Here is a 16,652-nt window from a genome sequence, read left to right as displayed (position 1 = left end):
GTAAAGTCCAGTGACAATTGAACCTAATTCCTCATTTATAACCCACATCTGCACATGTTCCCAGTTGCAAGTATAGCTTTGTTGCTGCCACCTTTTGTAGGGTTGTCAAATTTGTATTTTAGGGTGAAATAGTAAACTGCATGCATATCACGGCAAGTAGCAACGTGGTGCGCTGAAGCGCTGCATTCAGAACGCTAGGTGCACGTGCTCAGGTTACACGCAACTTAAGCCATTGTATCCCCCACACCTTCTGCCAAATGAAGTACAGTGGGGCTGCTGCAGTACAGGATGATGGTAGCAAGATGGCTTCATCATTGGCTGAGCCTGTGGTGGACATGTCTTACTCTGCTCTTGGCACTTTCAGCCATGATGAAAGAAAGGAAGCCGCATTATGCTCAGTTTGGCACTGGAGTTCATGGAATGGCCTGGCACAGCAGAGCATGACACTTTTGCCCCTTGCTGCAGCTGTAGAAGGCTTTGGAATACAGAGGAATATATGCAGGAAGATACCTAGAAGACAGGCCCACGGCTTCAGCACAGCTCCAAAGAGGGGACCAGAACATTAAATGAACAGGAAGGAAACCTGGGCAGATGGGGTTCCTGTGCTGATCAACCAGAAGCCTGTTAGGACAAGCCTGTGTTTCCCATGTCTGCTAGCAAAATACCGGATATACCTTTAATAGGCAGAGTCAGCACATGCTACAAAAGGGGCTGCCTTGATCCATACGAGAAGCCTGTTAGGACAAGCCCAGATACTGTTTGTTTCTGTTCGTTAGATATTTGTTAAGGAAAAAGTTATCTGGAGAGAGAAATTGAGAGAAAAGCAGTGCCTGGGTTACCGTGGAGAATCCTTGTCTCCACTAGCAGACGGCAGTCTGAGGCCTCTATTGCAGCAGCCAGCTGGGGAAACTACTGACATTGTGGACAGCCCCCCCTTACAATTGGGAGGTACAGACGAATATATCCTTCTTGCACTATTAAGTTCTACGTAGCAAAAAGCCACGGGAAACAGTACAAAAAAGTGGTGCGGACATAGAATCTCTATACCTAGTCCCCCTCATGAACCAAAGGTTGGGGCCAAGGAGAATCCCAGGGCTCCCCCCCTATCCCATTACCAAGATATAACACTTACACAGGAGAGTTGATTCCATTAGCCCAAATCCCGAAAGGTCCCAGAGCTCTCAACAAGAGGCTCTACAAGGAAAACATTCCTCCATTGACAGGGTCAAACCTTGCCCAATTAGGAGGCCCTCAAATACACTGGGCTAAAAGCGTCAGGGAAAAGGTTTTGGCACGTAAATGTCCTCCCTCCGTTCTCATGGTCAATGTCCCCTGACTAATGCCTAGATCATATGAGGACCTTGAAGCTTTGATTAATAAATGTACGCATTGGTTTAGACATAGAAGGGGATGCCTATCCATAATAACAGATGATATTGTCAAGTGTTCTAGGGGCCCTTTACCACAGTCTGCACTAGACTATATCCAGGTATATTTGCACTCCTGGGAGTTAGTGGATGGGATCCTGCGAATTGATCTTAGGACTTACCCGTCTGACAATGTCAGGATCATTTTGAAGTCGGCCGAATCACTCCAAAATAGTCAAGAGAGGTGAGTGCAGGATCCTCTGGACAGAACGGGTGAAGAAGAGGGGACAAGGAGAAAGGCTTGAATCTTGAAGACAGCTGTGCCCCAGGGAAATGTGAGTATAGCCGATTGACTGGCTAGAGACTCAACTAGCATAACAACATCTGACTTTGCACTCCTATCATGGACTGTTGCGGGATTGGCCAGGCTTCTGGGAGATCCAAATTGGTGCTTGTTTGTACGTGGTTACATGGTTATCAGATGATCCTATTACAGGAGACATGGATATACGTGTCAGTCCCACTCCAGGGCTATAAAACATTTTATGTCCCTGCAGTAACAGGGTCTAGGGGCAGGACAATTGTGGGTCTTCTTGTGTGGGTGGATGTCAACTTGGGCTGGAAGATTGCTAGTCATCCAACCAATTTCATGTACCCAGAGTTTCTAACAGTGGAAACTGGAGAGGGTAAAGCCTGTATCTATTTAATGTTTAAAACAGCCCAACGGGCCCGCGTAAAATGGAAGTGGTGGAGAAGCTACAGGGGATTGTTGATTCTAGGGTGTTTGGAAGGCCGGGAAAAAAACTGTATTATTCTCGTAGAGAAGCTTAATCTGCAAATTGAGCTGATAAGGGGTACTAGAGGGACTATGGACAGACCAGAACATAGCCAGGGACATCCCTGCATTAGTGGCAGTCCCCCCTAGGAAGGTCCAACCCTTAGCGACAGATATAGCCTGTTTTCTGTATAATAAGAACTTAAGAGCATGTAACGGGTGGTTGCAGAATGACCAACCTGCAGGGGATTATTTATTATTTTCAACTTGAATAGTCTTGGAACCACACGACCATTGTATTTAATAACAGAATGCACATTCGATCATTTCCTAGATCGTTCCACAAACACGTAATCACCCTGATCAACAATCTAGTTTCCTCGCGCCAAAGCGCCATTCAGGAAGTAAGTTAATCATATTTTTACTGTGACTCCACAGACAGCGTATCTTTCTTGTGTGATATTAGCAGACTTGTAGCAACTCAGTATACCTACTACCCTTGCAGGACTATCCACTGTGAACTGTCACACGGTTCACTTGAAAATTGCCCGCCTGAGGAATCTTAACTCCAGGTACATTGAACAGCATTTAGCTTTATTTATCCACATATAATGCAGACCAGATATGATCTGTCATTGAATCATCCTCTTTCTCTTTTTTTACCCTCTTTACAACACCCACTATGTTGTTGCCTACGCCACTATGGTATGTACATTTTCGACATGTTTATTTCATTTGTGATATATAAATGCTGACAATATGGACAATATGGACAATATGGATACTTATGACAATTGCTATTCTTGTTACCATTGATGTTTTTTTATGTCATTTTCAATACTATTATTGGCAATGAATGTAAATAAGAAGAATCCATTTGAGGGTACAGCCCTGAAGAAGGGCAAAAGTCTCCCCGAATGCATTGGCAATAAAAAACTCTCTATATTTAATACATACCCAGATTGACTATGGTTCCTTCACTATTTTGGAGTATTCACAGCAACGCCACAGCGTAAAATAATCACAATGACCAAACAGTGATAAGAACAACTCATAAGGTTAACCTAATCAGCAGAAGTTTATTCTACTTTGTTTTTACGATTCCCAATCTCGGATGAGATTAAGAGTGAGCGGCAGTTTAGTTGGGTGTGACTCACCCATCTTGTTTCATGGATTACATACATGTTTGGCCTAGGTGTCTCTGGACTCTACACAGCCAGCTCCTCGAAAATTTAAAAGAACTTTAAAATCTTTGTAGTGAAATTTGTTAACTTTAAAAAAATTGGTGGTGCCCGCCTCATCCATACTTTGCAACCTGCAACTAAAACATTTAGGGGGAACAATGGTGATTCCCATATAGATTATATTTTAATTTTAGGGAATGACTGGGCTCTGGGTGAGTGAGTTTAAGGTTTGGGCCGATCATAACATCCAGCCAATTAGCATTTCTGGCCATGCCCGCAAATCAATCAAATGGGCCAATCAGAAAGAACTCAAGCCAGTTATTTATAATGCCATCTTGGATAATATGGCAACTATTAGCAGAGAAGGAACTACAAATAATGAGATCTTGAGGGAGTTTGAGAAACTTAAGGGAACCTGGCCCCACAAATAACACCCCCAGCGATGGTAGTAAAAACGAAGATACTGACTCAGATAGGCTGGTATGACCACTCATGTAGAGAAGCAGAGAAAAAATCATGGCTTGGCTCCGTGCAGCCCCGGGGTTTGAGATAAATTGCACTTTTTAAGATCAGAATATAAAACCCTAATTAGAACAAGGAAAAGCAAGTTTGTCCGGGAACAATGGGGGTGCTCAGCAGAGCACTTAAGAGTGCTATTTTGGATGCTGGTCACTGACAGGGATCTGAAGGGAGAACGCTCACTCCACTGTAGTATTTATGCAGATGAGTGGCATCACCACTTTTCAAATCTGTGCAAATTGGCTGATGAAAACACAATACCGGTGCTGGTATGTGATGAAGCCGTTGCACAACCCCTGTGATCCCCAATCATATCAATATAAGAAGTGGAGAAAGCATTGAGGGCCCAAAAAAGTGGCAAGGCTCCTGGACCTGATCACATTCCATCAAATCTTTTTAACGATGAGCTGGGAGTATCGCATCGATATTGTCTAGAGTTAGCAATGCAATTATTGCGTTGGGTTCGGTCCCCACCTCGTGGCAAAGATTAGTTATTATACCAGTCTATGAAAAGGGCGTCAGGGAAAGCCCTGCCAAATACTGGCCAATAGTGCTACTGGATGGAGCATGGACAACATTTGTCAAGATAATCCTGAGCCATCTACAGGAATGGGCATATCTGAATAACATGATCACTGATCTCCAAGCAGGTTTTAGAAAAAATTGGGGGATGATAGATCAGTGCTTCATGTTATATTCGTTGATCCAGAAGCACGTAGTTTTGCAAAATCAGAAACTATATGCTGTGTTCCTGCATTTTAGTACAGCTTTTGATTCCGTTTCTGGAGAAGCCTTATGGAGGATCTTGTTAATTAGAAAAGCCCCCCCTCCTTTGTTCTCGATAGTCAGGACACTATCAGCCTGATTCATGGAATTATTTGCGTGAAAAAAGCAGATTTGCGTGCCTTTCTGCCTGGAAATCCCTGTTTGAAGTATGGGGATTTTTGGGCACAAAGTCGCGCAAATCTGCGTTTTTCACGCAAATAATTCCATGAATCAGGCTATATATATGAATTCCTTGGCAATACTACGTTATGGCTGTGGGGGTTAGGAGATACATTTGTTTAATGTAAACAAAGGATTCAGACAGGGGTGTGTCCTGGCCCCTCTTCTTTTTAATATATATATATATATATATATATATATATATATATATATATAGAGGAAATCATAGATGTCTTGGTGAGAGAGTGCCAGGACTTCCCCAACACGGCGGACAAGAAATAGCCAGCACTTTTCTACACAGACGATGTGGTTATTCTCTCCACTGCACCCCTAGGCCTGAAAAAATCTTTTACGTTTCTTTTTTTTAATCAAAATGCAAAGAACTGTCCATACTGAAAAATCTAAAGTATTGGCCTTTAACCGAAGGTTTACAAAAAGTAGTGTCCTGAATATCAAGGTAAATGATGTTCCTTTGCAGCAGGTTGGTTTTTGTGACTACCTGGGAGTCCGGTTGCACGAGACCAGTGGCTGGAAACCAGAGGTAGAAAATTTGTGACTAACACTGTGGAAATACAGCGGGGCTATTCAATCTTTCCATATACGCCATGGGAGTGGATCAGTTTCCCCAGCTCTTAATCTTTATAAAAACCAAGCCCTTCATGCAGCTCTCTATGGTTCGGAAATATGGGAATATATTCCCTCAGGGAAATTGGATCTTTGAAAACGCAACTTCTTGAAGAAATTGCTCATACTTCTCAAAAGTGATGTTAATACAGTGTCGTCTTAGTTGGCACTCAAACCTGCACTCTACTGGATAACAGTGTGGCAAAATGAGAGGCTGGAGAGTTATAAGCACATGATGTTTGATCTAATGACTCTGGAAGGAGGTAAAAGCTTGGGCTGGGTGGTTCATGTTAACAAAACCTTGTATACCCTGGAAGCAGGTGAATTCTGGGAAAACCCTATCGCTTCCTCACAAAGGTCATTCAAGGACTTGCAAAAATTTGCCAAAGACAGTTCAAGGGCTCAATTGGTAATGAAAGCCCAGACTAAAGACTGGGAGAGAATACATTGAACTGGGATTGGTAGGGGGATTACAGAGGTACTTAGATTTAATTAACCCACCATATGAAAGATCCTTGTACTTACAAATGAGGTTGGGATTATTCGCGATCATCTCATTCACTAAATCTTGGAGGAATTCAGAGGGGGGAAATACCCCATGTGTGGAGCAGCCTGTGAAACCCTGTTACATTTCTTATTGATTCAACCAAGTACATTAACCATGAGAAAATTGTATCTGAGACCAATTTTGAGGCTTGTGAGAGTCCACTTTGTAGCGGAAACAGTGAGGTTTCCTAGTCAATCAGTGTCCCCTAATGTTGTCTTTGCAACTGCGTGATATCTACACAGGGCTTGGTTGCAAAGACACGAGGCCTGATTCAAAATGGCAGCCGCCGTGTTTGTATACACAGGTTGCTAACCAACCCTTCGCAGCTGCTGCTGCACTGCTTCCATTGGAGGACCCGCTCTACTTCCTCCGCTGGCCATCGCCAGAAAGGCATCAGCCGGACCTTACTCCTAAGGACCTACTCTAAGGAGCACACCTATCTTGGCCTTATTCATCTCACCAAAGATGTCGAGGAAGGGCAGGACCCCTTTCTCATCTGCCTCCCACGAGACGCTGTGCCGCTGCACCGACGACGGAGAATAGAAGGTAGCTGCTATTCTGCCTTCACTCCATGCCTGTGCCCATGTGCATTCCCAGCCCTGCGCCTTACGCTACATTTGGCTGCTGATATAGGCATTTCCCATTTATTTACCCACGATTTCGATGCAAAAGATACGAGACCTGTATCAAAATGGCTGCTGCCGTGTTTGTATACACAGGTTGCTAAGCAACCCTTCGCAGCTGCTGCTACACCGCTTCCATTGGAGGACCCGCTCTACTTCCTCCGCCGGCCATCACCGGAAAGGCATCAGCCAGACCTTACTCCTAAGGACCTACTCTTGTCTTGGCCTGTCGTGGCCGGACAAGACCGTTGGGCCGCCCAGGCTGTACATTTCCACCGAGCGCTGCTTCAGCAGAGGTAAGATCCCTGCTCACCATAACACCCAAACTACCTTCCAGCAGCCTTGCATGAAGCCCAGCACCCCTACAAACACTAACATTGGTCGGCAAAGAGATTTTAAAGACACACCTCGATAACTCCAAAGTATCTCTCGACCTGTAACTCCTTCACACTGAACCATAACTAGGCGTTCTGCCTATAATATATCGTATGTATAAGAAACTAGCAATGTTCCAACTAGAAAGTTTCTCTTAATATAATTGCATAACTGTACATAGTGTCTCCTTAAACGTGCCTTAAAACCCTGTTGCCTCTTTCTGCATTGGAGAATTTGAAATGTATTAGTACCATTGCTGTTTTTTCTTATTTATTCTTTCTCGCTCATGCATGCAATCATTGTGTCAATCCACTATGGAGACCCTCCCTTCTATCTGGCTGCCACTAATGATTTGTATTTATATTATGGCTATCAACCGTTACTACGACATAGCAAACCTTCCTCATCACTCTCGCTCCCTCCTTGCCTCACGGAGCTAGGCCTATTAAGTACCAGCCTTCCATACCTTCTAGTACGAATATTTCTAGCTATACAGACACTCCACCCCCATCATGCCAACCAAGGTTCCATATTATGCACACAACATCTGCCCACACATTCTGTTCCTAGTTGCTGTGCTCTTCACAACTATCCACAAAGTATACGCTTCACATTGCACAGCGATGATGCATACATCCCCCTCCCAGGCCCCAACACATCGCACGCAATGCACACTACTGCACTATAAAACACCCTCTATGGAGGATACATTAGCGCCTGTATTTCTACAAACCATAGCGTCACGCTGTCTCAACCACCCAATGTAGTTCTCAGACTTTGTAGAATGAGAACTCATACACTATCTAGAGATGTACCATGTTCTCCCCTACCTCTCTCTTAGATTAAGCGTCCGCACAGCACGCAAACCTCTTACACTAGCTACTCACAGCAATGTTGCTACACCCTCATCTGCACACCTCAAAATCTCGCCAGCACCTTCTAACACCAAGCCACACATGCCATTGCATAATGACAAGCCTACCCACTCCTCAAATGTGCACTGCTTAACGTACGCTCACTACCAGCGCACGCACTAGAAATAAATGACCTCCTATCCACCCTTAATCTCGACCTACTGAGCATCTCAGAAACCTGGCTTCATGACGCTGCTGGTCCAGCTATCACTCTAGCCCTCCCCCCAGGCTACACCATCCTCAGACAAGGTAGACCTGACAAAATAGGAGGTGGAGTTGCCCTTATATACAAGGACCCCCTCTCTATCAGGCTCATTTCTAGTACTTGGGGCAGTAATGCGGACATCCTATCCGTTAAACAAACCCTCTCACCTAACAACACTATTAGCATCCACACTATATATAAGCAGACTTTCATGATCACCTCACCCACAGACTTAGCAACAACATCAAAAAATCCTCCAAAATCTTACTCTTAGGAGATCTAAAGTTAGGCTTCAATGATCCGAAGGATGAACCTGCCACAGTTCTAGCCAAAGAACTATCTGACCTAGGTTTCTCACCCCCACCCATGCAAAAGGCCGTACCCTAGATTGGGTAATGGATCATAACTGTGCATCCAACATTACCTCAAACACAGCCTACCCATGGACACACCATACCTGCATTGAATTCACCATCCCTACTACACCTACCTCTAGAGCCCTCACACAAGCTCCACCAGCTAAAACAAGAAGCTCTAAAAAGCTAAATTCCGACAACCTCCGACCATACCTTGACAATCCAAGCCTAGCCCCTCCATTCTCCAAAGATCCAAAAGTGACCTCCTTCAATGACAGGATCTCTAATGCCGACTCTCAAACTAAAGAGATCTTCACAATTTTCTACGAGATTGTCACAACTCCCACACAGATGAGATCATTAAGGACAAAACTTGGTGCGCAAGCATTCAGTCTGCAATTCTCAACAAAATAGATCTCCTCCAAAAAAGAATCCAAGATCACTATAAAGCCCTGCCAAATCAAACGATAAACACCTGTACACAAACTAAGCACAATGATGCCCCTCATTCCCAATTCTTCTTTAAAAATATCACTGAATCCGGTCATTGATCTCATTAAACATCTCAAACCTTCTCTCTGCAAAAGTGACATATGCCTTCCTAAAATCATTAAGGAATGCGCCTCTACCTCGCCCCCCTCATAACCGCTTTCACAGGGCTGTAAGTGGGGTAAGAAATCGGGGATGTACCGGGTCCGGGTCCCACGAAAGGGATTTACCGGGCCCTCCAAGGTCAGAATGGTCAGGTAAGTCCGGTAAGCTTTTAACGGCATGGCTACCGCCATACTCGTAATGAGGCCCTAGGTGTGTATATTGACGCCAACCTATCAATGAACAAACAAGTTAGTGCCATTGTCTCTGCTTCAGCATACAACACCAAACTCATCAATGCCATAAAACCCTACCTCTCTAAACCCTACTGCCTCGCAATAGCCAGAGCTACCATAGGCACTAAACTCGACTACTGCAAAGCTCTCCTAGCAGGCACCTCAACCAGAAACTTACACAGACTTCAAACGACACAAAACAATGCCTTTAGAGCCACCTTGAGCATCCCGAGAAGAGACCATATCTCTCAGGCCAGAAATTCAGCTAATTGGCTCAGAGTAAAAGACTGCATCACACTCAAAATTCTTACCATCACGCATAGATGCCTTAACCACACTGCGCCCACTTACTTAACTGAGGCTATATCCAGAACCACCTCTGCACGCCCCACTAGAACAAAGTACACCAACCAGCTACATATACCCCGTATCCGCAGAGTCAAAGCAGGATGGATAGGGTTCTCATACTTAGCTCCTAAACTATGGAACTCACTCCCCGCTACATTTAGAGCTGAAACCTCCATCCATGACTTCCGTAAGAATCTTAAACTCACATACCTAAACTAACTCTCCTCGTACCCCACTAATCACCCTCACACTTTGTTCATACTTTAATGTAATCATGTTTTAAACATTTCTAATCTATATCATCAGTATTAACATATTTGCATTAACTGTAAATGATAAACTGTATAACTCTGCAACTAAGTATGTATAACACTAACTAAGTATGTATAAATTCGGTATCTAAGTGTGTCCATTCTATGTAAAAAGTACCACAATGCCTCAGGGCTGCTGCGCGCTATACAAATAGGAATAAATAAATAAATAAAGAGGGCCCTGAAATAGACATTAAAATTGAGCACCTTATTTTTTCAACCCACATACTGTGACATAATCATTAATGAAGTTGCTAAGGCCTGATGGCTGATTGTTATTACATGGTTTCAGGCTGCGAGCAATCCTCTCCTCTGTTTTATTATTCTCGAGATTAAGTGGTCTGTTGTCTTATTTGTTCATATAAGGTCAGAGGCTGCGAGTAATGCACTTTTCTGTTTTACTATATTTATTATCATGTGGTTTTTATTATAGGCTATTAAGGAATCTTTCTGGAATTTTGTTAAATCTGATACTTGATGTTTCTATTTTTCACGTCAAGTCAATCGGAATCTTACTGGGGAGAGTTGATTAGTCTGTTTGGTAGTTTCCAGTGTGATGTGCACAAGAATAAAATGTTCAAGCTGCTTATCTAGTGCTTGAGTTGCAAGTGTTCAGATGCCATCACAGGGCAATGCCCTGAACCCAGGAGTACTCACTGGAATGCGCCTCTCATTGAAGTGAGCGAAGGTCCTCTTCAGTTCTGTATCCAGGACCTTGCTGGGAACCAGGAAGTACTTGGAAAGGCTGGAAAACACAACCAGTCAAATGTTCAAAGGGACATAAACAAAGGCGGGATCTACAGAAGAACACAGAGGAAAGGACAACGCTGCTTGTGGGGCCTTGCATTTTTAACTGTGTTGAGTCTTTATGAAGTTCCTTTCACTATATCTGCATGCATATAACAGTATATCCTTGTGCTAGTGCCGCTTTTTAGTCTTTAATGTTTAGGAATACTCTGAAATGCATAGAATATTTCATGTACGCCCACACAACAAGATGACTGGTGTATGATTAACGCCACCATCTTTCCCTAGCTTGAAGGAATCTATAATCCTTTAGCATCTCTAATTTCATGAAGGGCTCTGTGTCACATATAAGTGAGCCCTGAAGGGCAACATTACATATAATGGGAAGTCCTTGCATCAGTCGTCCTTCCTGTTTCTATGTGTATCTATGTTCTGTAAGGACAAAAGCACGTAGGGCACTGTTTAGTATGGGTGTCTGTGAGTACCAGAAGTGGGATGCCAGACATTAATCACTCCCTTCTGTGAGTAGTGCAGACACTCAATGCTGGAGAAACAGCCACAGGATTCTGCAAGTGGGTCGCAGCTGCTGGGTGCTAGCAAGAAGGTCATTGCAGCACTGCAAAAGCGATATAGTAGCCTGTTTTTCCAGCAATTTTAAAACAGATTCAAAGTGTTCTCCAACCTACCGGAAGTCTTTAGCCACACAACTCACCGTCTGAGATACCATACTAGCTGGACATACAGGAGCTACCAGAGCCAATCAATGACAGGGAAAGTCAAAAGGGCTCTTTCCCTGATGAGAGACCTTTGCTGACTAAATGGAACAGACATTACTGAGTTGTATATGCACAGATGATGGTGTAATAAACTCAATATTTTACAAGAACAACTCAACCCCTGAAAAAGGGTTTACAACATTGGGTAGGATGAAACATGTTGTGCTTAGGGTCTTCCCCCCCCGCACCCCCCCTCAGGAATTATATTTGAACAAGAGGCTTGAAACAATATTAGAATGTAATACCAATAAATGACAAAAGACCCAAAAGAAATGAAGAAGGGCATTGGGATTGAGTGCTGAACTAATTAATATAGCAATATACATGTTTTGATCATGCCAAACGGTGACATGGTGGGGTTGTGTTATTTAGAATTGGATTAAGACTCTTTTGAGGAAAATCAGGCAATCCTAAATTTTCATTTGTTGATCAATTCCAATTGTTTTGAAGATGTACATTGACCACAGAATCGATTCATTTTGTGTAAATGCAAAATGGCTTGATGTGTATTTTTCTAACGTGTCATAGGAATAAATAATGCTGTATAGAACTTTCCCAAATTTCAGGTTGGGTTGCTCAGGCAAACCAATTTATATCAGGCCTAATGAAAGTCAGATGTTTTGTTTGTGTTTAGTGTGTAACAATGAACACTTGATACTTTTTTACAGTGCTCCCTTGTTTTCCACGAAGGTTCACACTTGATAAATCACACACATACATGTATACATACATTCAAACGTACAGCTTTTGTAGCCTGTATATAGCGCAGTGCTTATCTATGTGTGTCCTTGTCAACACAAGGTACATGATATAACAGGCAGATTGTGCTGTGTTTACAGTTCCTCGGTGCCTACTTACACCAAGCACATGTTACACATAGTGCTGTGCTTATACAATCAGCGTGTGTTTACACTAAGCTTATAATCTAGATAGCGTTGTGCTGAATGTTCATGTGTGTCATCCTACACTAAAGAATGTTACAAATAGTGCATAGGTGACAGTCACTCTGTCTCTGGCTGTACTAAAAACGACAACTATAAAACAGCTTCCCAGAAATGAATGCATGCCTTGGAACTTTGCCATTGCATGCTACATGGGTTTTCCTGCCCTGCCGCCGCACCCCGTACACTTTCACTGAAGTGACAATGTTCCTCTTTGGAAATGACTTCTTTTTTAACTTCCCAGTGCTGGGCGATACATGACATCAGCATGTCATTGCTATTCCATTCACTGAGTCATAATAAACTGCATTTGTTAGGCGTGCGGCCAGTTTATGCCCTAAAACATGTACGTAGATCTAAGTCATTCTGCAACCAATTACTTATGTATTCTCTAACAGGGACCGACACGTGCCCATGTTTACGTTCCATTCAATAGTCTTTTCCTGTACTTTCTGATCATATAAATGTACTACGCAATCAATTAAGTCACCGTAAAAAGACTTTGCTAATCACATGTTTCTTGGTTTATGTTAACCATGTGTTATACATGCAGAACATGACAGTGCACTGCTTACATAAGAAATCCATGCACTTTGTCTTCTGGTTCAAAATTATTTACTAGCCACATATAATATCGGGTTATACCCCTCTGCCCCATTTGGTCCCCTCTCGGAAGCAATACTTTCTGGGATGTGGGCAAAAGAAAAATACCCATTCAGTCAAATATCCACGAATTGCTTAAGGAGGGGGAGAATATGCGTATGTTGTGTTTGGTTGCGTGTTGTGACAGAGTTAGCCATCTCACAGCATGGCAGGTCAGCAGGAGACCCTGGGAGCAGTACGAGGCAGCACAGAGACACTGTATTAGGATGCAGTTTGAGCGAGGTGAGAGACTGTGAGATCAGGGGGTGACAGTAGGAGAGCACTAGGACCTGACAGAGAGCACGGAGCAGAGTGGACAGGGCTGCACTTTGCTTCGATCCTCCCCCACCAAAGGTACGGTAAATGATACATACATGTGAAAATACTGCTACTGAAGAGAAAGCTGGAAAGAGGGGCAGCTGGCCCTGCTGGAGATGCCACCTCATTTCCTTGAGGCTTCAGGTGTCCCACTAGCAGATCCTACCGGGTTGAAAGGCGAGTGCGCCAATGGGTGCTGAAGCACAGGGGATAGATGGCTTGTCCATGGCTCCCTGACCCATCCTGACAGGAATCTAGATCTGGCGCCTATCCCCAGCCAGGACCCTATCGTCATGGCATACAAGGGCTTTGGTCATATTTGGGATGCGTGGATCACATTGAGCTATTCTTGTTTCAGAATGTATGGAGCTACAAGTGGCCTTAGCAAGCAACATCCTCATACCAGCTTTAATTGGCTGGTCCGGTCAACAGGCCACTGGAAGCAGAACGCGGCGGCCCACTCCAGAGGACAGCAGTGAGAATGCCCTGCTTCTGCAACAAGGAGGGCAGCAAAGTGGCAACTGTTTACAGAACCTGCCCAGTGTGTTCAAGAGATCCGAGGCCCGAGTCCTTTTAGACGGTGCCAATGTCAAACCGTCCACATTCAGGGAGACCATCCCATAATCCATACTTGGAGTGCATGGCCCCAATAGAGAAACAATTAAAACTTTGTCTCATGGTCAACATGTCCGCAGATATTGAGTCATGTGTATCCATTTCATTGAGGTCTGAAACACATGTGGTTCTTCTGGGAGGTTTGTGGCTCCATGTCAAGCTCTGGGAGATGGTTGGTCAATAGGAAGACTGTGTGGGATTGGTATGTTTTGACTGGCCCCTTAGCAGGCAGCACAGAACCTGGGCTCTCACCTTGTGGATGTGTCGAACCTTTCGTTGATGGGGCTGACTCTCCAGTCCAGGGCGCCCAGGCGTTTCAGCTCATTCTCCCAATCCGTGGAGGATTCAAAAAGCAGTGTGGGGAAGTCTGTGTATTCCTTCTTCAGGCTTCCTGTGCCGTTCTCTGGAATTCATAAAGGAGCAGAGTCACACCCGCTACAAGTCAAAAGTCCCTTAAACAAATCGCTGGGTGAAGCCCAATAGCAAATATGAAGGCACATAATTTGGACACGTTAACAGACAGTAGATGGGTGAGGCTGAGTGGGCTAGGCTGTTTTTCCTTCAGGGAAAAGGCATGTGAGGGGGATATGATTACCCTATGAATGTATACAAATGGGTCATGCTAAGAGTTACCTAGGAACGTGTTCAGCCATAGAAGAAGAGAGGGGACTTGTTACTAACCATCATATTGGAGGGAAAGTATTTTAATCACTGCCATAAAGAAAGATTATTTTGAAGTACAAACTGTTACACGGTCCGACGATGGTCAATGCTTTGAAAGCCAGGTTGGGGGAGTTCCTAGCGAGTCGGGGAATACTGGCTGGCATTAGGGAAATTGCTATCTAGAGGGGAAGCCGAGTTTGTCAAGATTTTGATGTTGGGGGCAATAAAGGCAGTTTCTGTTTTCTTTTCTGAAACTATTTTTTTAAAATATTTTCTGGACAGTTGAAGTAAAGGGTTCTGGGAAATGATTACGGAAACAGGAGGCACTTCCTGCCTGGTTATGGGCATGACTGCTACCGGGCATTAGGTGCCACACATTTACAGAGAGCCTACAGATGATGGTTGACGACCGCCATTGCCAGGAGTTGCAAATGGGATCATGGCAGCTGCAATCGAATCGCGTTGTGTAACATGTAAATCTGGCCCAGCCCCAGGATACGCTGGTTGCGTATAACAAATGATACGCCCTTGCATTCGAGGAACGAGGGGATGTCTTCCAACCTCCAGTAAAGGCACAACAGAGAGCCACCCTACCCACAGTGGAAAGGGCAGCAGGAACCACTTTTGTCCTTTAAGTTCAGTTGTGGTGCACGGTGCAATTTGCTGACGGGGTGGGAGACCAGACACTCAATTATTTTTCCTGCCTGTCCAGGTAGAGTAAGATTACTTTTCATAAGCTCACTCTTGAAGGGGATTTGCAGTCCAGCATGGAATTATCATACCACCTTGAAGGATGGTAATTATTTGTTTTTAAGACCCTAACCATGTAACATTCCTGACAAGAATAAACCATTTATAAAGCAGAATTGGGGCTCATAGCTCCATAGCTGGCTGCTTACAGAAGAAATAATGCCACCCGAGTTAAGATGCCAGCCAATTACCAGTATTTGGGCAATTATCCAGTGGATGAGCTATAAAAGCATTTAAATACAACCTACATACATTTAAATGGAACATTTGCCATTCCTGCTCCAAAACAAAAAAAGACAACAAACACTTTCTGTAGCTAGATATGATTGATGAAATAATGTAAAGCAATTGTGTAGTTCTGTCTGAAGAACTAACCATCAAAGCAAACAAGTATCAGCCCTCCCTACTACCAGCCTCAATATGAGGATAGTGGCAGTGGTAAAAACAGGGGTACCACTTCTTTTTAAAATAATGCCTCATTTTGGGTTTGTCGTGCGTGAGATACTTAACAAGGGAGGCATAAAAAGCACTGCATGTTCCATGTAAATCTTCCATACCATCCCAAATCATAATTAAGTGCAGTTCCACGGTTTACATTGCCACCATACTCCTAATGAGAACCACATATCTAGAAAAATTGTACTATCCACCAAAGTCTTGTCACTGTAAGAAATCATCCGACATGGGGTTTGTACAAGTGATCGAGGCTACAAGCACAACCTAGGAAGGGAGCGAGTTCCATTGGGCATCTGAGCACGCTGGGAAACCTGGAACAAAGTCTTATGCTTTCTACTATGGCGTAACCTTGTATGAGATTAGTTAAACAGGGAATTTGAATCTGTATGATTGTACACAGGTTAATCCCATTCTGAAAGACCTTGGGGTTGTGACTCTGAAACTGTTTCTTTCCAATCCCTTATGTGGGGATTTGATTCTTTCCTTAGTTTATGTTATTGTTTTAAGCTAGTTACTGTGTGTAAACCTTGCCATAAGGTTCCAAAAGCACAGTGCATACAGTGCCATGTATTTCACAAAAGGGAGAAAACCAACAACATTTCTGCAGACCCACTGGCAATGATACATTCTTACAATGGACAGCTATGGGCAATTCTCTCTTCTGTAGCACGTATCTTTTTAGTTTCTTTCTCATATAGCGATACATAATTTCTCAATTTCAAATTTTTAATTATAAACCAGATTTTTCCACCCCATCTATATCGTGAACTGTCACCTCGGATCCCCAGTTCTAGGCTATTTGTATTTTTGGCCTTTTGTTTTAT

General features: G+C 43.6%; 1 protein-coding gene across 1 annotated transcript in view; it reads right to left on the bottom strand.

The window, feature by feature from the left end:
- Window positions 1-16,652, bottom strand: part of MTMR11 (myotubularin related protein 11) — a 367,609-nt gene that overhangs the window by 105,274 nt on the left and 245,683 nt on the right. Inside the window, exons 7-8 of the mRNA XM_069652402.1 lie at window positions 14,212-14,362; window positions 10,578-10,665 (exon numbers count right to left, since the gene is read on the bottom strand). Coding sequence (XP_069508503.1) covers window positions 10,578-10,665; window positions 14,212-14,362 — 239 coding nt within the window. The remainder of the gene's footprint in view (window positions 1-10,577; window positions 10,666-14,211; window positions 14,363-16,652) is intronic.

The sequence above is a fragment of the Ambystoma mexicanum genome, chromosome 1p (genome assembly GCF_040938575.1).
Source record: "Ambystoma mexicanum isolate Mex_15411 chromosome 1p, UKY_AmexF1_1, whole genome shotgun sequence".
Lineage (NCBI taxonomy): Eukaryota > Metazoa > Chordata > Amphibia > Caudata > Ambystomatidae > Ambystoma > Ambystoma mexicanum.
Note: the sequence above shows the minus strand (reverse complement) of the source record. Positions and strands in the feature narration are given on the sequence as shown.